Source organism: Mastigoproctus giganteus, chromosome 9, assembly GCF_048544385.1.
Source record: "Mastigoproctus giganteus isolate SK-2022 chromosome 9, ASM4854438v1, whole genome shotgun sequence".
NCBI classification, from domain to species: domain Eukaryota; kingdom Metazoa; phylum Arthropoda; class Arachnida; order Uropygi; family Thelyphonidae; genus Mastigoproctus; species Mastigoproctus giganteus.
In genome coordinates, this window is record NC_143583.1 from 214499147 (window position 1) to 214525550 (window position 26404).

The 26404-nt window shown below is 37.7% G+C and overlaps 1 protein-coding gene across 1 annotated transcript in view; it reads left to right on the forward strand.

Annotated features, from left to right (window-relative positions):
• Nucleotides 1–26404, forward strand: part of LOC150081117 (signal peptide peptidase-like 2B) — a 172839-nt gene that overhangs the window by 106488 nt on the left and 39947 nt on the right. Inside the window, exon 12 of the mRNA XM_090381216.1 lies at nt 16730–16829. Coding sequence (XP_090237342.1) covers nt 16730–16829 — 100 coding nt within the window. The remainder of the gene's footprint in view (nt 1–16729; nt 16830–26404) is intronic.

Genomic DNA, 26404 nt, shown 5'->3' on the forward strand with positions numbered 1-26404 from the left:
TCCACTTGGATGATATGTATTTGAACATACAGTAGACTCAATTTTCTGGGATAGATGGTAAAAAACAAATCCCGAATAATCGATTTCCCAGTTAATCCAAAAATACAAAAGTCTCCGACATACGTAAGAGATACGTTCCAGGACTTCTTACTTCGTTGAGATTTACGTAACTCGGGAATTACTAATAACTTATTGCTACTATATTATTATTGACAAATCTGAATTCCGCCCGATATTTGTTAATGTTTGGCCATTTTGATACATCCTTATTATAATGATTCCTTAGAGATTTAACAGATGCTCGGTTTTCACACTTTTTTGTTTAACTGAAAACGCAACTCTTTTGCATTTACCCATCATTTTCGCGATTTCTAAACAAAAAAAAAATTTTTTTACTATAAAAAAAATTCCGACATCCCTAACATAAATAACAAAACAATTTTTCCTTTTGCGCTGCAACGGAACACAACAAACGATGCGACGCAATAAAACAAACTCAACATTTGGTCCGTTTTTTTTTAAGCGGCAGGTGTGAAGACAGAGAGGATTGCAAGATAATAGGTACGCAAATCTCCCAATGACGACTTATAATTCTGCTTGTCGTTTATTTACGACTTGCAAAATATCTGTTTATACCTATTCTAGTTATTACTTGAATTTTTTGATTTCTGGTTGGTTTTTTTTTTTTTTTTTTTTTTTTTTAATTTGGAGTCGAAGTGTCCTGGTTAATAGGGAGTCTGCTGTACTTCCAAATAGAGTTCATTCCATAATGCTAACATTGTACCTCTATGGTAACTTTGGTGAGACTGCCTTGCTTCACAACAGTAGTCTCATGGCCCACAGCATGAATTGTGTTGAAATGTTGTGCAGAGAACTTCAGTAAGCAATATCTGCTATACTCTCCAGTGGTTGTCAGACAGAAATCATATTAAGAATCTGTGAGATCATTTGAAATATCACAATAGCCAACAAATCTCACAGTTGGAAAGTTCATTGTCAAATAGGAATGGAATGACATCACTGATGATGTTCTATTCCATTCACAGATAACTGAAAATAAACAGATTACAGAGAGCAGTATGAGCAGTTCATTATATAATCAACTTAATTTTCTTTCTTTTTGACAGCAATCTGGTCTAGCAATTCAACTATTTCGGTCATTCTGTTACATGATTAGGGCCTCCGTGATGCGATTTTATTGCTTCAGCAGGCTGGCATTTTAATTAATGTCTGTCTCTCTCAGTTGTGGCAATCTGCATTATGTTCAAAATGCAGTAGCTTTCATGGATGTTGCATCCAGGGGTCCCCTGACAAGATTGGATGCAACATCTATTTTTGTTCCTTGCTATATCTATTTTTCTTTTGTGGTTGATCTATCGTATCATTGTAGTCGTATTTCACACTTTTTTGGCCTTGTTGTGGTCAGGTAGCACCAGTCTATTATTTATTGACATAACTTCGGCTTTATTTGCCCCTTAGATATGTGTTCGTTCCACTTTCTTTCCATTTCTACTTCTTCCTTTGTTATTTGTTTCTTCACTCATTTTTGGATATTGCGATGTGTTTTTGGATATTGCTTATGCAGCCACTTATGTTTGCGGTCATCTTTATTTTTATTATTAAACATTATTTTTACAGTTTTTTTATGCCAACCGTGCTAGCCGGGTGGGTAAAGTACCAACCTGGCAACCCAAAGGTCGCGGGTTCGAATCCTGCCTCGGGCTTGGATCAGAGTGGTGCAAAAACTTTGGGAGGTGCATTATGGCCACAGAAGCTGATGCACCAGCAACTAAAAAAAAAAACAGTTTTTATATATATATATATATATATATATATATATATTTATTTTTTTTTATTATTTTTTTTTTGTATTAATATATATTATATAATACACATAAATAATAAAATAAATCAAATCTGCAGCCATTGCCAATCCACTGCAGGATGAAGGCATCCTCTACAAGTTAGGTTGAGGGAATGGACCATAATCTGCAGTGCTAGTCCAGTGCAGACTGACAGATCGACCATATTTAGTAGTCAGTGGCTTGAACCTTGGCCTACTCAAAGAGTATGTGCTATTGCACTCATGCTCTTGACTACTCAGCTAAAGAGGCCTTATACATACAGGTAGCCCTCGATTTACATCGGGGTTAGGTTCCTTGGGGAACAGGTGCAAATGGAACCCTTTATATAATGGAGTCAATCGGAAAACACAGGGTTAGGTTCCAGGCACCAAAAATTTTACCTACCACTTTGCATCGATTGTTTTATTTTATTAGTATTCTTCATAGTTGTAGTAATAGTCATTGGAGGCATATTCATAACCCTACACACATTAGGACGGCTTTCATCAGTTTCTATCCTCCGAATATTGCACTAGGAATCAATTAACTACTTTTACCAGACATGGCATGTCTTTATTCTATTAAATTAAAAACTTTATAACATGATTTATTAATAGGACAATTAATAAAAAAATGTTAGCATAATAAATTTCCAACAAGTATAAATAGCGTAAACAACTAACCAAATGCTTCGATGCATGGACCTTTACTACTTGCATCCACGAGTGGTTACTTTGAGGGCGGGAATATTTCTCGTCTCTGATATGAATGTGCTAATTGCTGATTTGCTCAGATTGTTCTAAATCACATGAACAGTGCACGATACATAGCACAGCATGATGCCGATAAATTTTGTCTGATTTGAAACTTTCAATTTATAAAAAAAATTGTAAAAATAAATAAAGAAAAATAGCATTGTGGTTAGCGTTTGGCGCTATTGTGAATCTGTGAAAATCAGACCAGCGCAAAACTAGGGCTACCTGTATATATACACACACAGTAAACCCCCGTTTTATAATATTAATCCGTTCCAGGGACACCATCATATTGTAAAAATATCACAATATGAATGCAATAAAACCTCGGAAGTTGAAATTTTTTCTGTATAACTAAGCTATTTATATCTCTAAAAGGTAATTTTTATAATGGAAATTATACATATTCTCTCAGATGGGCCAGACAATCTGTACTTGCTACCTGAGAGTCTAAAACACTAATGAAACTGATATTCGGGTGATACTCAAGTCAAGTGGACCCAATTTCAGCGAAATCCAGACAGTCTGTGACAGCCAAATCCTCTGTTTGCACCTTCATGATGGTGGGACTGTTAATAATCCTGAGTATAACTCCCGTGCACAAGCACACTGTGGGTGACTATCCAGGTGTGAACCAACGTTAGCAGAGGTGGAGGTGTGGCGTCCACACCACATGGAGGAATGCCACACCTCTGTGTTACCAGGCAATACTAAGTGATAGTTGACTCTCATCAACTGGTACAATACCACCACTTTGCTTATTGGAGACTTGAAGTGGTGAAACCCATGTTTAGTCTACAGGACTAAGTTCCAGTCAACCCTTTCCATCTCTTCCATCATGCAGTATGACTGATGACTTTTGAGGTTATGATGGACATCATGGCGAGATCCAATCTTCCTTAAATTTCGAGGTTACAGCTCTAAAATGGTGTTTGCAGGCCGGCCGCTAGTGGGTACACCGGACCAAACCTATCGGTAACTGTTTAGGAGGCTTCTGGATCAGCTAGTGTATAATCTTGCTGTCTCTACTCTGCCAGATAGTGACTGGAGGGATTCTGAGTAGCGTGTATGCGGGGGGGGGGGGGGTGCATTGTCAAGGCCCTGTAATGTCAAGGATCTGGATATATTCTTATCGTGGGTAAGCCATATCCAAAAATTTGATTACTTCATACAGCATGTTCTCCCCCACTTTTTCTTACTATTGAGTACACCATGAATTGTCAAACTAATAGAGTAAGCTTATCTGCGAAAAGATCTGAACCTTCCAAACGCTTCCTAGTTCATTTCACAAATATACGTGGTCCCAGTTCTAATCTCAACAATGTCCATTTCCACTTCCAGTCTGCCAAACCCCGTGTACTTTTTCTGGCTGAATCTCAGTTATCGGTTGATTCAACTACTGCTCATCTCAGTTGCCAAAATTATTTGCTGTATAATTCCTTTCGCCTCGAAGGTGGTACTTGTGCATATGTCCATTCCGATATTCCCTGTGAGAGACTTGGTAATTTCGAATCTCCTCTTTTCGATTTTCTCTGGCTTAAAATCTCTCTACCTCATTGTGTCAAATTCATCTGTTGTCTCTACCATTCTCCCAACTCCAATAATCACTTGGATCTCTTTGACTTCCTCTCTTTGCAACTTGACTTTCTCCAGGCCAACTTTCCTAACAGTGAAGTAATTTTCCTTGGTGATTTTAATGTTCACAACTCCAGCTGGCTTCCATTTTCTAGTCACACTGATCCAGCCGATTGATGTGCTGAGGCTTTTGCAATTACTAATGACCTTGCACAGATTGTTCATTTACCAACAAAAAAACTGGACAATCCTAACCATACAGCCAACATGCTTCATCTTTTTCTCACAAAATAACCCTTCTAAATACACAGTCGAAGTGAGTGGCCCTTTAGGCACTTCAGATCACAACTTGGTGACTGTCTCTTCTCCAATGGAGCCTTTATCTCACGTCTATTCCCAATCTCGTGTTGTTTGGCATTAAAAGAATGCAAAATGGGGATGACCTGCGAGATTTCTTTTCTTCTTTTCCTTGGTTGCACTACTGTTTCAAAACTTCTGATGTCAACATTTGCTCAGATTGTGTCAGTGAAATTATTCTTGCAGGAATGGAATCCTTTATCCCACACTCCATTTTAAAATCTCATCCTTTATCTAAACCTTGGTTTTCCAACAAATGTGCTAAGGCTGTTCAAGAGAAGAATGTTGCATATCGTAATTCCCTTGTTTCTAATTCTTCAGTTACATTTTCTGCGTACACCAAAGATTGCAACAATTGTAAAGCAGTTATTAATAAGTCCAAACTAGAGTTTGAACAGGCTAAGAGCAGAAAACTTGCTTCTTGCCTTAATGGTAGCCGAGCTTTCTGGTCTCTTGCCAAAGCTATTGGCCACAACTTTTGTCCATCTCTGCTCTCACCTCTGTCAAAACCAGATGGTTCTGTTGTCATTTCAGCCAAGGATAAAGTTGATCTGCAAGCATCCCATTTTTCTTCCAACTCATGTATTAATGATCTTGGTAAAACACCTCCCACCATTCCCAACACACTCCATTCAATGCCTCCTGATGGTATTTCTCTACTTTTTCTCTAAACCTGTGCTCCTGAAATTACTCCTCTTCTTTGCTGCCCTTTTGACTTTCTTATTCCAAAGGTGTTTTTCCTTTGGCTTGGAAATTTGCTCATATCCAGCCAGTTCTTAAAAGGGTGACAAATTCCTCTCATCCAATAATCGTCCCATTGCAATTACTTCTACTCTTTCTAAAGTAATGGAGAAATCGATTAACCTCCAACTCTTAAACTACCTAGAAACCTTCCGTTGATCAGACGATCAACGATCGCCAGTATCATAGACTTTCGACTCATAGACTCAGACTTTCGATCGTGTTCGGCATAAAGCTCTTCTAAACAAGCTTCCATCTTATGGTTTACTAACTGTTTTTTGCAATTGATTATCCAGTTTTCTCTCTGATTGCTCACTGAGGGTGGTGGTAGATGAATCTCTGTCTTCCAACTTCTGCACTAATGCTGGTGTCCCCCAAGGTTCAGTTCTTTCCCCCACTCTTTTCCTCTTGTATATCAATGACCTTCAATTGACTAAAAATCCTATCGATAGTTTTGCCAATGATAGCACATTGCATTCTACTTTCCATTTTGAGAAATCTTGCAGGTAATTCCTTTGCCCTACTGGAGAATTACCTCCAGGTAATTCTCCAGTGTGGAGCAGAGACAATTTAGTTGATTTCAATCCTTCTAAAACTCATTCTTGTCTTATATCTCGCAAAAAGGATTCTTCTGCTCCTGTGCTTATCTTTGGTGACACTCCAATTTCTAGGCAAGTTGATATATCTCTTTTGGGGATTACCCTGACTTCTAATCTCTTTTGGGACAAGCACATTACAAATATTTCTTCCTCTGCATCTGAAAAACTTGATTTTCTCTTTCGCTCTCGGCGTTACTTTTCTTCTAAGCAGCTGTTCACTCTGTACAAATCGCAAATCTGCCCTAACATGGAATATTGTTCCCACATCTGGGGCGGTGTCCCCAAAACCTCTCTCTGGCTTCTAGATTCCATTCAAAAGAGGGCAATTAGATTAATTAATGGCTCATCTCTAACAGAATTTCTCCACTTGCTGTCTCATAGACTTACTGTTTCTGCTGTATGCCTTTTCTACAGACACTTCCATGGGAACTGTTCTTCTGAATTGTCTTCTATAATTCCTGCTCCCTCTTTCAAAACAGTCCGAACACGTGCAGCCAACATCCATTTACCATCAACTTCAACCGCACAGAATGAACTTTTCATCTTTCTCGTTTATTCATTCAACTGCCATTTTCTGGAACAACCTTCCTTCACATGTCTTTCCTTAAAATTACAGTCTATAGAAGTTCAAGTCTAATGTCAACAAATATCTTCTCCCATCTTCTCAACCTCCAAACCAAGTACTTAGTACCAAGCATGGTACTAAGTACTATAGGTTCTAATACGTCTCTTGTTTGGAGTTTTCATAAAAAAAAATATATTGATTAAAGCACAACACAAAAAATCACTTCAACTAAAGGATGCAAAAACAAAACACACAGCCAACACGTTTACAAATACTGCTTTTGGCTGAAACGAAGGGCCACATGGTCGGTCGTAGACAATGTATAGGTCACTGGATAGTTGAATCAGCCGCTTTATAGAATCAAATTTCAGAAAACCAATTGAAATCATTAAAATGCATTACAATTTCATCGTTATCATATGTTTGGTTATAAGAATCAATTTCGAGTGCCTCTGTCATATTTTTCTAAAGCACATTTCTGGAAGTCACTACCATAAAACAAAAACAATTTGCTGTTTCCAGTTTATTCGGCTTTTCTGTTAGTGCAATGTATTATAAAGAGATAGTAAACTCAATCTTATTGCATTTGCAATAATACCGATAGCTGGAATTTTGTGGGTTTTTACATTATTATGGTGAAATGTGGTTCCCCTTTCATGAAACCTTCAATTATATAAAAAAAACAAATTTTCAGAATCTTCTCTTCATTCCTATTTTTTAATTTTCATAAACTTGTTACTCCGTATCCCACTTTGCAACTAACATGTATGTAGCATGTTAGTTGCAATTTCTGGATGCCTTGTTCTTTTTTATTGATTGCTTATCTTTTTTTTTTTTTTTTTTCTTAACTGTTTTAAATTTTACAATTGAAAAAAAAAAAAAAAAAACTAAAAAAAAAAACTAAGTCTGAACAGAAATATCAATTAGTTAGCATGTACATATTACAGTATTAATTAAGCTATGTATGTAAGCATAAATTTATTTTTATTTTATTAACCTATGGAAAATATTCTTCCAATTTTCATGTATCATTTAATTTTGTTAATTGGGAAGGTAAAAATAAAGTGTGAATTTGTACTTTTATAGCCTGTGGATAATATTCCTCCTATTTTTGCTTATTAGAATTGCCGTTTAATAAAATTAATTCAATTCATAAACATAATCACAGTGACCAGCGCTTAGCACACATATCATAAAGTGATTTGATCAGTCAGTGAACCAGTCGTAAAGCGAGCGTACACTGTATATGTGATATTTATCTAAATGCAGCATATTAGTACGCAGCAATTCTAAAATAAGCTAAAATCGGCATCATTTTAGTTATATCTCATATTGTGAATATCTTCAAAACAAGTTGCCATAATATTGCACTGCTTCAAATAAGTAATGCTTTACCAGTGGAGAAGCCTATTGTTACTTGGCAGTACCACCACTCAGGTGGGCAGGAGCAGCAGTGCGTACCACACGCTCCTTGATTAGACCGGGGTTCGAGCCCGTGACAACCAAATACGGAGGATGTGGAAAGGTCAGGGAGTGACCACCGCATATCCTAGGAGCAATATGGCCTTAGTTGCTAATGCTCCTAAAAAAAAAAAAAAAAAACCACTCAGATGGCATCATTTAAAATTCAATTCGTAAACATAATCACAATGGCCAGCGCTTAGCACACATATCATAAAGTGATTTGATCATTCAGTGAACCATTCGTAAAGCGAGCGTACACTGTATATGTGATATTTATCTAAATGCAGCATATTAGTATGCAGCAATTCTAAAATAAGCTAAAATTGGCATCGTTTTTAGTTATATCTCATATTGTGAATACCTTCAAAACAAATTGTCATAATATTGCACTGCTTCAAATAAGTAATGCTTCATCAGTGGAGAAGCCTATTGTTGCTTGGCGGTACCACCACTCAGATGGCATCGTTTAAAATTCAATTCTTAAACATGATCACAACGACCATTGCTTAACACACATATCATAAAGTTATTTGATCATACAGTGACCCAGTCGTAAAGCGAGCGTCCACTGTATATGTGATATTTATCTAAATGCAGCACATTAGTACGCAGCAATTCTAAAAAAAGCTAAAATTGGCATCGTTTTAGTTATATCTCATATTGTGAATACCTTCAAAACAAATTTTCATAATATTGCATTGCTTCAAATAAGTAATGCTTCACCAGTGGAGAAGCCTATTGTTACTTATTCTCGGCGGTACCACCACTCAGATGGCATTGTTTCTGGGCTATTTAGCCCTTCCTCAGTGAGGTTAATTAATGACTCATCTCTAACAGAGTCTCTCCACTTGCTTTGTCATCATTGCATCACCAGGGTAGATGCAATGATGACAAAACAGTTATGAAGTATAGCTCCACAATATGAGAGATGCCTGATGGTGTATAAAGTGAATGACTAGAGCACTTTAAGCATTATTGCAAGTAATATTTGTGCAAATGCAGCATTATATGCTGCGTTTGCACAAACTTGTACATTGTCTAATTCTTTTGCAGCATGAGGCCTAAGCCCTTAAAATGCTCTAGTGATATTTATCTTCATGTACTGCGGTCACTGGCAGACAAGCTTTTGCTGATTATTATTAGGATGTGCTGATTGGTGCTAGAACTTTTTAATATACCATTTAGTTTATCCTTTTACTAATAATTAGCAATAATTTTATTAATTTTTATTATTATTATTTTTTTAATAGGGATTTCTTTTTGGTTATAGCTCAGGGAACACATACTTTTTCCTTGTAGTATTATTAACCAGCCTGTTTCTTATGATGGGCACTGATATCTGCTGTTGGCATTCTTGGCTTCCACTCTTCTCTCTAAAGCACACATAGCTTTACATATTTTTTATATACAGTCCTCCATATGTCTTATATATATATATATATATATATATATATACAGATAGTTCTGGACTTTACGCGTTAATTCATTCCTAGTGCGCGCTCGTAAAGTGGAAATTAAATCCCATAGACAATGTGAAAAATAGGGGTTAAGTTCTCAACAATGAAATTATTTAGCTAATTAGCTTGTTTAAACAATGATTGATTTATCCAAAGAAATTAAAACATAGCCTGTAAAATCAAGCAAATTATAATAATAAAGAAATTATTTATGACTTACAAATTTTAAAGAATGTTTATTCTTCATCATCGACTAAATGCGATGATGCGTTGATCACTCATTATTGGCTCGGCACTCGTTGGTTTGTTGCACAAGGAGTCGTCTTCTTCGGAAATGCTTCAAGAGGCATTTGTTTGCAAGATAATCTTTTTTTCTTTATAAATTTCAATAGATGCATAAGCATTTTTTAATGGCACACACAAACTGCAACTAACACGATTCGCTTGGAGTACACAAGTTTATGAAGCTTAAAAAAAATAGGAATGAAGAGAAGATTCAGAAAATTTATTTGTTTTTTATACGATTGAATATTTCAGAAAGGGGAAACACATTTCACCATAATAAAGTAAAAAAACCACAAAATTCCAGCTCTCGGTATTTTCACAAATGCAAGAAGATCAACTTTACTACCCGTTTTTAATTGCTTACAGTAACAGAAAAGCCCAATAAACCGGAAAGTGCAAATTGTTTTTGTTTTATGGTCATGACCTCCAGAAATGTGCTTTAGAAAAATGTCACAAAGGCGTTCAAAATTGGTTCTTATAACAGAACATATGATAACGATGAAAGTGTAGTGCATTTTAGTGATTTGAATTGGTAACTAATACAATTTGCACTATAAAAACGATCTTTTAGAGAGTTACAGTGGAACTTCTCTATTACGAACTTCTATTTAATGAATTTCTCTATATTACGAATTTTTTTGCAAAACATTGCACCTTGAAACGAAATTACATGTAAAATTAACCCCATAAAGCAGTGTTAGTCTCTCTATAACGAATTTTTAAAATAATTAAGAAAAGCATTTTTGAAGATTTTCAAGCATTTACTGCTAAACAGCTGCTCAAATATATAGCCCCCTTCCCTCCAAATTGCACATTAGCATCTGGAATTAATCATCCTTTTAGTGAATACTTGTGGCCATTGACGCCCGTAGGACGGTCTTTGTTTCATTTTTGTTACAGTTATAAAACCAAATGGGTTTCTTAAAAGTGGTCATAAACTTTACAATAAATAGGGTAGATTTGTAAATTGATGTTGGCTCAGGGGAAAGTGAAATTCGCTGTGGTAAACCTTTAGCGTGCTGCGGCAGCAATACATAGAATGCTACCATAGTCAGATTTTAGTAACGCCTACTGAATTACATTCACTTCTCACCTCAACCGTACCATGTGACCTTCCTGTCAATCATTATATGATATGTCTGTTCTCATCTAACTGGACTTCCAGTAGATGGTTTCATGAATTTTTTATTATTTTTTTTTTTATTTTGTTCTTTTAGAACAATTTGTCATCAATCACATAGGCTATATGCTCTTGTATTATTATTTTTTTTTTCTGAAAGGCAACATACAGCATATATTAACCATAAATTTTCTTTCGTGTATATATGAATGAAAGCAGAATAAAAGAAATTCACAAAGTCGTATATTTTTTCAAAGTGATTGATAGGAAAGGTCACGTGATACAGTTGAATTGGCAAGTGAACATCATTGAATAGGCTGTACTAACAATTCACTACATGGCCAGTGCACGAAGTTTGCGGTATGTGTGTATTGGCAAGAGCTGCAGTAGAGTAATTTTTACAATTGTGGAAACAATGTCGAAGAGAAAGTGTTTAAGTATTAATGATAAAGTAAAGATTCTTCATGATATTGACCAGGGTTTTAAGAAAAAAGATGATGCGGAGAAATATGGCATACCTGCAAGCAGCTTATCTACGATTTAAAAAAATCGAGAATCAATTTTAAATGCAATCAAAGGAGGAGCAGACAAGAAGCGAATTAAGTTGTGTATATACGAAGATGTTGATAAAGCTGTTCTAAAATGGATGCAAATGATACGTGAAAAGAATATAGCAATATCACTTCCAATAATTAAGCAACAAGTTCTGAAATTTGGACAGTCCCTTGGATATACAAAACTTAATGCGAGCACTGGGTGGCTAGATAAATTTAAGAAGCGCCACAGAATTGTGGAAAAGGTTATTTATGGAGAAAGTGTTAATGTAAGCAAAGAAGATTGCAACAGTTGGAGGAACAATACCTTAAAGAAGATTTTGGAAGAATATGAACCTAAGGATGTTTTTAATGCTGACGAAATGGCTTTATTCTTTAAATGTTTACCGAATAGAACACTTGCTTTTAAGGATGATAAATGTTTTGGCGGAAAACAAAGCAAAGAAAGAATCACTGTGCTAGTTGGGGCAAATAGGACAGGAAGTGAAAAATTAAGACTTTTAGTCATTGGAAAATCAAAAAATCCAAGATGTTTTAGAGGCACAAAATCTTTGGAAGTTGACTACACCTTTAATAAAAAAGCATGGATGACAAGTGATATCTTTGAAGACTGGATATTAAAACTAGACAGGCATATAACAAAAGAAAAAGGAAAAATCGTGTTGGTAACTGAAAACTGTCCGGCACATCCTGCCAGTATTTCTGCCAAACTTAAAAGTGTAAAGTTGTTGTTTTTACCACCAAATGTAATGTCAAAACTCCAGCCAATGGACCAAGGCATTATTAAAAATTTTAAATTTCATTATCGAAAGAGAATAAAATGAAGATTGTTGATGCGTTATCAGAAAATAGAAACTTGGATTACAATTAACCTTAGAGATTGCATCTCTGAACTGGCAAAAGTTTGGACAAGCGATGTCACTAAATACACTATTCAAAATTATTTTTCGAAAGCGGGATTTGCATTGAATACAGAAGTCAAACAACAACTGGACGAACAAGATGAATTGCCCCTTTCACAACTGAAAAAATTTTGGACATTATTAGAATCGTCCGGAAACATCGAAAATGAAATAACACTGGATAGTTATGTTTATGTAGATCAAGATCTGACTACAACAGAACATCCAAATGAAGGTGAAATACTGCTGAACAGTGTTAGACGTGACCATGATCATGAAGAAATTAACAATGACGCTGAAGACGCATCAGAACAACCTGTAGAAAAGCCAACTCGCGAAGATATTATTAATGCTTTTAAAATGGTTTGTATGGGTCTACAGTTTTGTGAAAATGTTCCTGATAATGTTTTTAATGCTCTGAACAAATGTGAGGTTTTCTTTGAGAATCAGACAATTTTTTAATTGTACTGTGCAAACGAAAATTACAGATTTTTTTTTTTAATTTGTTCTACTTATCAGCGAAAATTGTGTAAACGTAATTTAAATAAGTGTTTTTGAAATAAAATACATTAAAAATAAATGTAGATTCATTTTCTAATTAAATAACAATTTCTAATAAAAAAGATATTCTTTGTATAACGAAATTTCTGTGTAACGAATTTTTTTGCTGGATTTATCAAATTCGTTATAAGGAAGTTCGACTGTATATAGCGAAAATTTCAACTTCCGAGGTCGTGGAACGAATAACCAAAAAACAATGTGTTATTGGGTTCACATTACGATATTTTCACATACTATGGTGTCTCTGGAACATGTAAAGATGGGTACACTGTATTGTATAGCTACGTGCGTGATTTGAAATGCGGTATTTATGAATGTTTACCATTCATTTTATTGCAATTAATGTTCATATTTTCGATTTTGTTGTTACTTAATACTTTGGAAGAAAAACTCAAAAGCGAGGACTGCCTGTGTGTATATATACAGGGTGTCTCAAAAATATTGGTACAAACGTTTAGGGGAGGTAAGTAACATCTAAAGGAATGTGAATTGCATAGGAACCCATACCGGAAATGTCACGGGAAAGCAGTAGCAAAGGCACAAGAGAAGAAATGACACAAGACAGTAATTAGTGGCAAACATTTATTTGACATAATATTAACAATGGATTACGAGATAGATGCATTTCATGATGTTACAACAGATGCTCGAAGGTTCCACCATGAGACGCGATGCATGCATCACACCGACACAGCATGGATTGGCAGACACGGTTGAACACACCTGGAGTTTCTTTGAGAGTAGCAGCAGCGCAGACGAGTCTTGCCACGAGGTCCATTTCAGTCTCCACAGGCGATTCATACATGATAGATTTGAGGTCCCCCCACAGAAAGAAATCAAGGCTCAATAAATCAGGTGAGAATGGGGGCCAGGCAACGGGTCTACCACAGCCAATCCATCGACGCCCAAAGCGCCTGTTTCAATGATCACGAACACACCTTCCATAATGGGCAGGTGCCCCATCCTGTTGAAACCAAATGTTGCGTCTCACATTTGCTGGAACATCATCAAGTAACCCTGCTAGAACTTGTTCAAGAAAGATCCGATTGGTCAGGAGCGGGAGTGCAGTAGCACACGCTCTTTGAGTAGACCGGGGTTCAAGCCCCTGACTGCTGAATACGGTCGATCTGCCAACCCGCACTAGACTAGCGTGGCAGATTATGGTCCATTTCCCTCAGCATAAATTGTTGAGGAGGCTTCCATCCTGCAGTGGGTTGATAATGGCTGCATTTTACCTTTATGTGGGATGGTAACAGGTATGGACCAACTAAGCAGTCACTGACCATACCTGCCCACACATTTATTGCGCAGCAATGTTGTGCCGCATGGGTGCGCACACTGTGTGGGTTGTCGTGAGCCCACACACGAGCATTGTGCTGATTGAATAAGCCTTCCCGAGTGAAATAAGCATCATCCGTGACCAATACATAGGCTGGAAAATTCAAGTCTTGAACACTTTCTTGGAGAAACCACTGCGCAAAAGCCACACGTGCAGGATGATCTTGGGGGAGCAGTAACTGAACCCTTTGGAGATGAAGGTATGTAAGGAATCGTCGTGCCAGACATGCTGTACACTATAACGAGACACTCCTAAGGCAGAGGCAATGGCACATGTGCTGGTAGTAAGATTATTCTGGACGGCATTAAACACACTTTCTTCCATGGTGGGAGTTCACATCGAACGTGGTCTGCCCGCACTACTCCTGTTACCTCTAAATGACCCATAATCGCACAAATTTTGCTGCTCATGCGCAAACAAATGGTGGTCCGGTACATGTCTGTCTGGGAAGCGTTTTCCATAAATTTGTTGAGCGGCTCGTCCATTGCCCTCTGCTAATCCATACACTAGGTGCATGTCTGCCAGCTCACAGTTCGTATATCGATGCATGCTATTCGTGTGGCGACTACTGCTTGAATGAGTAAACCAGAAATTTTCCCTCTCGCGAACTGATGAACAGTGCAGTCTACCGACTTATGGCGACATTTCCGGTTATGGGTTCCTATGCGATTCACATTCCTTTAGATGTTACCTACCTCCCCGAAACGTTTTTACCAATATTTTTGAGACACCCTGGATATATATATATGTGTGTGTGTGTATATATATATATATATATATATATACATACACACACACACAGGGTATCTCAAAAATACACGGCATAACTTCAGGAATAAGTTCCTCATATGTAGACAATAAAAATATTTTATATCAATATAGTTCCGGAAATACTTGGTTCCCAAGTTATTAACCACTGGAATGTCTTATCTCCCGCAGGTGTTTTCCATTCCGACCATGTACCCAAATCAGGAGCAAGCGGACATGCACTTTATGTATGGTTTGGTGGACGGCAATGCTCTGGAGGCTCGTCGTTTGTACCACAAAAGGTTCCCAGAACAAAGATGTCCAGACGGGAAAACGTTTGAAGGTATCCATTGCCGCCTTTGTGAACATGGGACCTCTACACCTCGTGCTGCCGACAGAGGACGACCAAGATCTACGACTCCTGAAGTAGAGGAGGAGATTTTGGATGTTGTGCATGCCACTCCTGGAATCAACACACACAGAATAGCAATGCAACTGGCTGTTCAAATTTCGTCTGTTTGGAGAGTGTTGCGAGAACACCAACTGTATCCTTACCATCTGCAACAGGTACAGGCCTTGTCACCAGCAGATTACCCTGCGCGAGTAATGTTTTGCCAGTGGTTCTTGCAGCAGTGTGGTACAACTCCTCACTTTCCTGCCTTAGTGATATTCACAAATGAAGCACAGTTCACACGAGACAGAATCCAAAACTTTCACAATAAGCATGTATGGGTTGAGGAAAACCCACATGCAATTCTTCCATCACATCACCAATAGAGGTTCAGCCTCAACATCTGGTTGAGTGTTTTTGGTGATAAGTTATTTGGGCCCCATGTACTTCCAAACAAACACAGGGCAGGCGTTCAGAAACTTTCTGGAAAACAACATGCCTGATTTCTTGGCCGACACGCCACTTCGTCAACAAGCACACTTCATGCACGACGGTGCTCCTGCACATTTCAGCCACCTAACCCGCAATTACCTGAATGGAAGGTTTCCTGGTCGGTGGATAGGTAGAGGTGGACCAACTGCCTGGTCTCCACGCTCATCTGATTTAAACCCACTAGATTTTTTCTTGTGGGGCCATTTAAAGTCATTGGTGTATTCGACTCTGGTAGCTGATGTGGAAACTCTCTGCAATCGAGACAGGTTGTGAGACAATACGAAACATGCCAGGAATTTGGCATCGTCTTCACAAGTCATGAGACGTCGATGTGAGGCCTGTATTCAGGCAGAAGGTGGACGTTTTGAACAATTACTGTTAGGTGATGTAAACAGTTAAGTGTCATAGACAGACCTTCAAAACTCGGATACCAAGCATTTCCGGAACTATGTTGATATAAAATATTTTTATTATCTACATATGAGGAACTCATTCCTGAAGTTATGCTGTGTATTTTTGAGACACCCTGTATATATATATATTTTTTTTTTATAGATTATTCTACATGGAATATATAAATACTCCACACTCTGACCACCTGGCCGACCAGGCTAGCCGGGTCGGTAAAGTGCCTGCCTGGCAACCCAAAGTTCACGGGTTCGATTCCTGCCTCAGGCTTGGATCAAAGTACTGCAAAAACCTTTGGAGGTGCATTATGGCCACAGAAGCCTATGTGCCAACAACTACCAAAAAAAAAAAAAAAAAAAAAAAAAACACCCTGATAATCAATAGAAAATTATGGCTAATTTTATTATGGTTTTATTATGATTAATACCTTAACATATTCTTATTTACTTTCTTACCATCTAAAATAGGATTACTTACATGCATTTTTTTGCTTTTGTGAATATCTGTTGATTTGATTCATGAAATTTAAGTTTTAATTTAATGTTTTTAATTTTAATGCAAATTTAATTTCAGCTTCCCATGGTGTTGCGTATTCCCCATTTCCAGCAAAATCCTTTATCGGTGTGTTACCAGCAGTATTCTTTGCTAGGATTTGGAGATATTCTGGTTCCTGGTATGAGTTGAGATTATGTAGATATGATGACCATACAATTTTTCTATTTTTTATTATCCTAATAATATATAATAATAGTAACTTCAGTGATTATTCTGTTTAAATTTATAAATATTTAATTTTGGGACAAGATTTTTTTAAGTACAAGAATGACTGTATGGGAAAACGTCCATTAAGGTTAATACAATTGCCATTCCTACTCATAAACTCTTTGAGCTAAATCTTAGAAACAGCTTGTATCATGCAGGATTCCCAAACACAACTCAGTATGACCCCCCCCCCCCAAAGTTTCACAATCTGTTCAAGTTTCAGGGAGTGTTTAAAAAATAAGAGTTAGGTTTTTCGTTGTATGCCAATTACCTGTAATGAAGATAAAATATAGATCTAAAGATTTACTCTTTGTTAGGGTGTGAAGAAAATTCCTGTACAATTTCTTTGTGCAATAAAACATATATTCAGTTTAACCTGGCAGTGATAGTGCTTTCCCAGTAGGCACATCAGCAAAATATCTGTTGCACATAAATCACAGGATAAATGGCTGTAACTGACTCTGTCTTCCACAATATACACTTGGTCGTCGACTTACAACCTATGCGACTTACGACCACAAAAAAAAAAATAATAAATAAATAAATTAATAATAAATCAGGAAATCACTACTGGTGACACCCACAACCCAGGTGAGGAGGCACATAAACCAATTAAAATGTAGAGAAGGTTTGAATTTAACCTCATAGAGAGAGAGAGATATAGCCTAGCCTTAGAAACGAAGGTATATTCAGTATCGCTGAGTAAAAGATAAAAACATTACTGTATCTAAAATGAAAAATAAAAGATTATAAAAATAAATCATAAAGATGATAAAAAGATTAAAAAGGTTAAAAAATACTGTTAATAAATATATGGCCGACATACGACCAGATCGACTTACGACCTGTCAGTCAGAATGGAAGTCGGTCGTAAGTCGACGACCAACTGTACAATCATTCTTAGAGTAGTTTTGAAATCAACTTTACCTGAAAGTGTACTGACAGATGAACTACTACTGTAAATCAGGGTGCAAGGGAAGAGACTGCTGGACAAATGAAATATGCATGGGGGATGTACCTATGTTTTCATGCACCTGAATATTTGTTTAAAAAAAAAATTATATTGTCTGCATGTAAACATGATAGATATATGACTGGCTGGTATGAAAGTTGTGTGTTCTTGAATGGAAATATCCTCTTCTCCCTTTTGGGGGAAGCCTACACCAGATTAACCCCCCTCCCCACCACTGCTCATGTCATGCCAACTCACTTTGCTGGCACAGCATTAAATGCTGATGCTGGCTCCAGATGGTCTGGCTGGTATGGGATTGTTAACCAATGGCATGATAGCAACACTCCTCCCCCCACATAGTGCACCCTTCATGCTATGACTTTGTCCCCCCACCACCACCCACCTCATCCCCTAACTTTCACCTGGTGATCTCTACCACCCTAAATACTTTACCTGTTCTTAACAGTCTCCCCTGTGAAGAATGGATTGCATCCACAGGAGCTCCTCTATCTCTTTAACATCTGGTGGAAGTCTTCTTATCACCACCTTTACCTTCACCTATCATCTATAACTCAACCTATCACTCTTTTCCACTCTTTTTTTTTTCCCATGAGGCCTCCCTGGCAAGCTCAGGCAATGCCAGGGTTTGCCCAACCAGAGAACCTTGCTACCTGGCCCACTTTGCCCTTGTTGATCAACTTGTTGATGACTGTGGTGTTTTACTAGTCCTTGGACCAGGAGGCAGACCAGCATAACCTAATATAATACGAAGCAACTCACATTATCTGGCCTTTATGGAGATTGCATTGCATCCCATAGCTACTTTACAGAGTTGGGGGAGAAACCCCAAAGCTATTAGAAAACACTATATCCACTAAGTCAGTGGTACTATTTTTGTCTTCTGTATGTACATTATTTCCATTCTCAGCAGGCAGCTGACTCAGTTGCTACCAGATTCCCACACTTGCTAATCTCCTAAAATAGGCTTGTGTGGGAGATTAGGGGGCTTTATCCAGTGTTCACTTTCACATGGTTTAACCTGTTAGTAAGGAGCCAGCTACAGGATGCAATACAATCTCCATAAAGGCCAGATAATGTGAGTTTCTTCGTATTACCTTAGGTTATGCTGGTCTGGATATCACCAAATATACACAGCACATATTTAAAAATGGTACTGCAACACCAAAACTCTAACACAATCAGTGTTAGAACTTAAATGACAAAGAGGTAGAATTGGCAGAAAGACCAGGTCCATATGATATCACATACAATACCTTTAGGTTCCTTATAGAGATTAAAGTCAGTAATTCACAAGGCCTATTAATAACTGAACGCAGATCTGAAAAAGTAATATGAACAACAAACTTTATCAGCTAAAACGAGATCCAAGGTAGCTCTCCGGATTCAGACAAAACAGATGAGAGGAACTGGTATTGGCAAGACTGAGAATTGATCATACTCATCTTAAACATCTCTCTTTTGTTATTGGGAGAAAATCTTCCCCAGTGCACATCCTATCATGCTCATTGCACACTCCATTTACTGGTCGATTCTCCTTGTTATTTATCTGCTCAAGCACCTTCCAGTCATTCTGCAGATTGAACCAAGCACAAGTTTTATCCCATTTCCTTGGAAATGATGCAGATATAGAAGAACTCTTATTATACTTAAGCATATTAGCCTGTAAATTTGTATATAATTCAAAAAGTACACCCTCCTTGTAGATAAACTGTAGACAGACACAATTTGGTCTCACTAGCCCTTGTGTGGTTAAACCTCATACCAATACAGGTGGAAATAAAAATAAAAATATGGCCTCCATTCTGATGATTTAAGCATTGCTACAAACTAAATGTGTGCTTTTGAGTTACACTAGTTTGCTCTGTGAGGTAGAAATTTGAGCATTGATATGAACATGACTGTAAAAAGGATATTCAATTCAGAGTTTAGTGTTAGTATTGGCCATATGGTGCAAGGAAGCCTCAGGCTTATGCTGTGCTAGACAAAAAATAATAAAAATAAATAATAAAATAAAATTAAATAATTAATATAATAATAAGAGAAAAGGAAACAGACAACCTATGCATTTCCCTCCTCCCATAGGTAACTATCCAGCTGACTTTTGAATTTCCTCAAACTGTCAGCTTTTGACACCCATTTAGGTAACTTATTCCAGTAATTTATTACTTGCTGGCTAAAATAAAACTTTCTGCAATCCAGTATAAACATCTCTCTCCATAACTTGCGGAGATGGGGGGGGGGACCCCTGATGCCGTCAGACAACTAACACTCTCCCTGTAATAACTTTAATTTATGGCCCCTAGTTCTAGAATCATTTATAACCAGCATGAAAATTTCAATGAGCATGAAAATTTCATGTTCATTAATTTCACTATAGCCTCTCAGTCCTAACACCTCAATCAAGTTGCCTTTGAGGTGCCTAGCTTCCAAGCTGTGAAACCCACATATCTGAAATCTTTCCTCATTAGGACTTCCTTTTGCCGACCCTTTCAAGAAGCTTGATATCTTTTTTTAGGTGCAGTCTCCACACTTGGACACAATATTCCAAGTGTGGTCTAACAATAGGCCTCTTGCACTGTTATCCACAAACATCTCCATCCACATTAACAGCTGACTGACATAGCATCTGTAGTTGGAATAAAATGTTTATCCACCCTAATTTAAGAGCAAAAGTAGGTATGGGTAGTAAGGATGGTTGTAAGTTAGGGTGACCAGACATCCTGGTTTTCAATGTTTCCAGCAGTTTTCTCACCTCTCTCTTTGCAGCAATTAATTTTCACTCTCAAACTGGATCTAAATATATCTCCATAAAGGCATTCACGTTTATAGTGCTGGCTAAAACAACTTATGCACCTGAGTTCATTGAGAGCAAATATAGATCACATATCTGTTCTAAGCAAACATCAATGACCCTTCCTTAAATATTAAGCTATGCTCCCTTGCACTCATACTGTGAGTTGAGCAGCAGCAGTTTTAAGTGATTTGAGGGGGGAGGTTGGTGAATGCCAAATCATATCCCACATGTATTTGATGGGTGACAAATAGCTGGCAAATGTGTAGGCCAAGGAATCATGTAATAAACATCATAGGCACAATTCCTTGGCACTGTCTCATTTTGAGAGCTATGTGAGTGCGCACTGTCCTGCTGGAAAATAGTATTTGGGATAGACCATAGGAAAGGCAGAAGAAATGGTCTTAAGAATTGTTTCAACATATCTTGCCATCAGTAACAATCAGAAAGTAAAAATGTAAAATTAGATTTTCAAGCATTCATTTATACCAAATACTAAATTTCCTAGATTAGAGACTGAAGAATCATTTTTATCAGTGATGAATCTCTTCAAATTGCAGCCTTCCATCAGAATGAGGAGAAGTTGTTTATAAAGGTTCAGGGAAACTGCTAGTTTTGGGGGACAAGGGTAATGTAGATACACTTTTATCTAATAATATTGGTCAAAATAATGCTTGCACATACCTCAAGAGTTCTTGTTTGTTTGTTACTGCAACAGATCATATTAACAAGATATTCTGAGGGCAGAAATGTTTCAAATGAACAGTTAGCTAACACCAAGGAAGCAAACTTAAATAACTTCAAGGGGTGTATCAAGGTAGCTAACTATAAAGAACACCAAGTCTTAATTGTTTATACAGTAATGTCAGGAGTGTTGTGAATAAAATGAGTGAATTTGAACACCACATTACTTGTGCTAGTTAGGACAAGTAATGCTGGTTACCTGGTTAGGACAAGTAACACTGACATAATAGGGCTTAAATAAATGTGGTGTCACCTGGGAATAGGGGATGATGAGTTTCAGTAGGGTATGTACAATGTATTTAGAAAGAATAGGGCAGACAGAAGGGGTAATAGTGTCATGATCCTTACCAAAAGCAGTCTGAGCACAATGAAAGCTTTCCCTGATTCAGAAGTTTCGCATGCTAGTATAGAATCTGTATGGTGTGATATAGTTGGAAGCAAAGGTATAATGAGAGTGGGAGTAATCTATTGCCAGGTGATTGTGAAGATTATGATGAGGGCGTCTACATGCGAATGGAATGGGCAAGTAAGTGTGAATGTCTTATTATGGCAGATTTTAATTTGCCTCTAATTGATTTGAGCAAATGAGAAGGAAACTCGACATGGGGGACAAAATTCTTAAATCAACTAGATGATTGTTATTTGTATCAATGTCAGGGAAAATACTAGGTAAAAGAATATTCAAAGTGCTGACAGTACAGGAACCAATAGCAGGAAGTAATTAACATAATTACAGAGTTCTACGACGACAAAGAGGGACCTAGCAGTAGTTAAAAGCAAAGGAAAAGGTTATAATTTCAGGAAAGAAAATTACGATGGCTTAAGGTGCTACATGGCCTCTTAACTGGGTAGATATCTCACAGAGAGGGAATACAATTGAATTATGGTATGTCTTTAAAACATTAATTATAGAAGCCTTTAATGCATATATACCATTAAAAAAATACTCCATAAAGAGGATTACAAGCTAGATGAATAATGAAGTTGTGAGATTACTTGATCAGAAAAAAGGCAGCATGGAAAAGTTGCACAGCAATACACGTTTATCTGATGACATTAGTCAAAGTAACGCTTGCACTTACCTTAAGCATCCTTGTTTGTTACTGCAATAGATCATATTAGCAAGATGTTCTGAGGACAGAAATGTTTCAAATGAGCATGAAGTTAATGCCAGGGAAGCAAGCTTAAATAACTTGAAGTGGTGTGTCAGGGTAGTTAACTATATAAGAACATTAAGTCAATTGTTTATACAGTACTGTTAGAAGTTGCTAAAATGGGTGAATTCAAACTGCTGGTTGGGACAGGACAAGTAACACTGATGTAATAGAGCTTACAGAAACATGGTGCCATCAAGAAATAGGGGATGATGAGTTTCAGTATGGTATGTACAATTTATTTAGCATTAACATTAGTTGAGGCATATGATGCAAGAAATCAAGCTTATACAGCATCAGCCAAAGGGAGAAAAAAAAAAAAAAAAATCCCGTCCCATTTCACACATTCGGTCACTCCAAATGTTTGTCTGGTTAAGCTTTAAATTTATTTAAGGTATCAACTTCCACAACAGATGGAAGTCTGTTCCAGCAATCAACTACCCGTTGGCTAATGGCAAACTTCCACACATCTATTCTACAACTGTCTTTCCTCAATTTGAATCTATGCCAGCACAGGTTCTTAGTCTGAGCAAGTGGAGGTATCCTGTCAGCATTGAGCTTGCTCAAACCATTCAAGGCCTTATACACCTCAATCAGATCACTTTGCAGGTGCCAAGTCTCCAGATGCTGCAACTTTGCAGAATTTAAACCTTTTTTTTGTAAGAGCACCCCTTTATTCCTCTCAATCTTGTTGCCCTTCTCTGTACTCTTTCTAGAAACTCCACATCCTTCCTAAAATGAGGCCTCCAGACCTGTATACAGTACTCAAGGTGTGGCCTGAACATTGCCTTATACAAGGGGATAATCACCTCCTTGTTGTTGTTTTAGTTTTTAGGAGCATTAGCAACTAAGGCCATATTGCTCCGGGCATATGTGGTGGTCATTCCCTGACCTTTCTGCATCCTCCATATTTGGTGGTCATAGGCTCAAACCTTGGTCTAATCAAGAGGCGTGTGCAACGCACTGCTGCTCCTGCCCACCTGGCTACAGAGGCATCTTCACCTCCTTGTCTCTGCTAGCAAAATTCCTATATATCATTGACAAAACTCCATGACCTGATCTGCAGCCTGTCTGCACTTCTCAGTAAACTTCATATCTGTCCGCATAGTTACCCGCAGGTCTTTTTCATTCTCCACTTCTCTGAGTGTAGTACCACAGTTGGTACATTTCTCTTGGGTTACTGCTGTGCATATGCAGTGCTTTGCATTTGTCAATGTTGAACTTCAGTTGCCACTTCTCAGCCCATCTACCTAACTTTTCTAAATCCTGTTGCAGTAGCATGGTGTGTTTAATGTCATTAACAACCCTGCCAACCTTTGTATCATCTGCAAACTTTGACATTAAGCCTGATATACCTTCATCTATATCATTGATAAATACACAAAAGAACAATGGGCCCAGCACCAAACCCTGAGGGACTCCGCCAATTAACATTAATCCACGTAGAGCAGTGTCCATTTATTACCACTCTCTGCCGTCTCCCACTCAACCATCCCTTTATCCACTGCAGCAACTTGCCCTTAATGCCATACCACTGCGATGTGTACAGCAGTCTTCCATGTGCAACAGTATCAAAAGCTTTCCTGAAATCCAAGTATATGATATCAAAATTATTTTTTGCATCCAGTTCCTTTGTTATCACATTGTAGTATCCAATCAAATTGGTCACACAAGGCTTCCCCTTAACAAACCCATACTGTGTCTGAAATATTACTGCAGTCTTGTCTAGGTGATCCTGTATCACCTCTTTAACTAGTGACTTTTTATTTTACCCGGAACAGAAGTTAAACTAACAGGTCTATAATTATTTGTGTCACCCTTTGAACACCCTTTTTGAATTGGGGATACATTTGCACATCTCCAGTCCATGGAGATCTCCCCTGACTCTAAGGATGCTCGCATAATTATGGCTAAGGGTTTGCTTACTTCCCTTGCTGCTTCCTTCATTATAATTGGATAGATTCCATATGCCCCAGGTGCCAATTTTATGATTAACTTCAACAATTTTTCCTCCACTTTGCTCTCAGTTATCACAAAATCACTTAGTTTCCTGTTTGAGTTTGATAAACTTCTGGCATTTCCCTCCTTGAATGACTTCTCGTGTGTGAATGTCAATGCAAAATACTCATTCAGTTTATAAGCTACTTGAGCAGGATCATCAATAGTCTAACCGTCTATATTAGGTATACCAATCTGATTCATCCCCTTCCTTCCAAAGTTTACTTAAGTAAAGAACTCTTTGCTGTTTTTCTTTGTGTCCTTTGCCAAAGATTTCTCGTAATCTGCCTTCGCCTGTCTAACCTCCTTTGTGACTTGATTACAGACTAGCTTGTATCTGTCATAGGCTTCTGTGTTGCCTGATAATTTATATGCATTCCATGCATTTTTCTCTGCCACTAGCCTCATTAATTCATCCAGCATCCATTTGTGTCTCAACCTTGAACAGTATTTCTTAGTTAGTATGAAAGCCTAGTAGCCTCCAAGATTAAGTCCCTGAACGCTTCCTATTTAGAATTCAACGTTGGTAACACCATCAGTTGATCCCACTCTGTAGAATTTAAAAACTGTCTGAGACCTCTGTAGTCACTCTTATGAAAACAAAAACCCTTCTCTTTACCTTTGATTGCAGTCACATCTTTAAGTAAATCCCACATCTTCATCATGCTTCATCACTGCTGATAATCAGATCAAGGTTATTACTCCCTCTGGCTGCCCCTCAAACATGTTGCTGTAGAAAACAATCCTCCAATAAATCCACAGAAGTCTTGCTAGCATGCAAGTGACCAATTCACAAGTTCCAGTCAATATCTGGAAAGTTAAAATCCCCTATTACAAGACATTCTGATTTACTAGTCCATTCTATTTTCTCTGCACCACTGTTCATTGTACTCATAAGCATCAGTAGGCCTATAACATACTCCTACTCTCATTTTCCCTTTCCCAGTGCTCATGTCACACTAAACAGAACCAACATTACATTGTCCACCAACATCAATTGGATGCACTTAGATTTTGTTTCTTAACCAACAGCATAACCCCTCCCCCTTCCTACCCTGCCTGTCCTTTCTGTACACATTGTACTCCTCAACATCCAATTCTGCACTTCTTATATCTGTGTGACACCATGTCTCTGATATTCCAACAATATCTGCCTTTGATATCTTGATCAGCACTACAAATTCATCTATTTTTTTACGATTCTTCTAGCATTAGTGTACATGCAAGTATACATGCACTTGTTCTTACTCTTAGTTACCCTAACACAGCCCATGTATTTACTTGTTCCATAATGACTCCAAGCAGCTCTTGAAATCCCCAGCAACTTGCTCTCTAGACTGCTGCTCATTACAATAGAAGCAGTGCAAGAATGACTTTCACTTCTGCCTGTGGCTACTGTTAATCTTTTATTCTGTGATTCACAAAAAGTGAAACTTGCAGTTTTCCGACCCACCTAACACTGCCTCAATAGCATCAGCAAATATTCTTGCACCCTTTCTATTTAAGTATATCCCATCCCCGTAGAGCCTCTACGTGTTAGTAAGCACAGACCACGCTGAAAAAAATTCTACCCCATGAACCTTGCACAGTCTCTCCAGGGCCGAATTGATTGACAAGGTTCTCATCATATACTCCCTCCTATCATGTCTGGGCAGAATTGCAAACATTTTCAAATTTAACACTAACTCGCTACTTTTTTTCAGCATTGACCTGTACTGTTAAGTAAATCCGCAGATCTCTTACTCTTAAGGTCATTAGTGCCAACATGTACAACAATATCACCTTTTGTGCCCTTAAAAGATGATATCTGCTCTACAACGTCAACT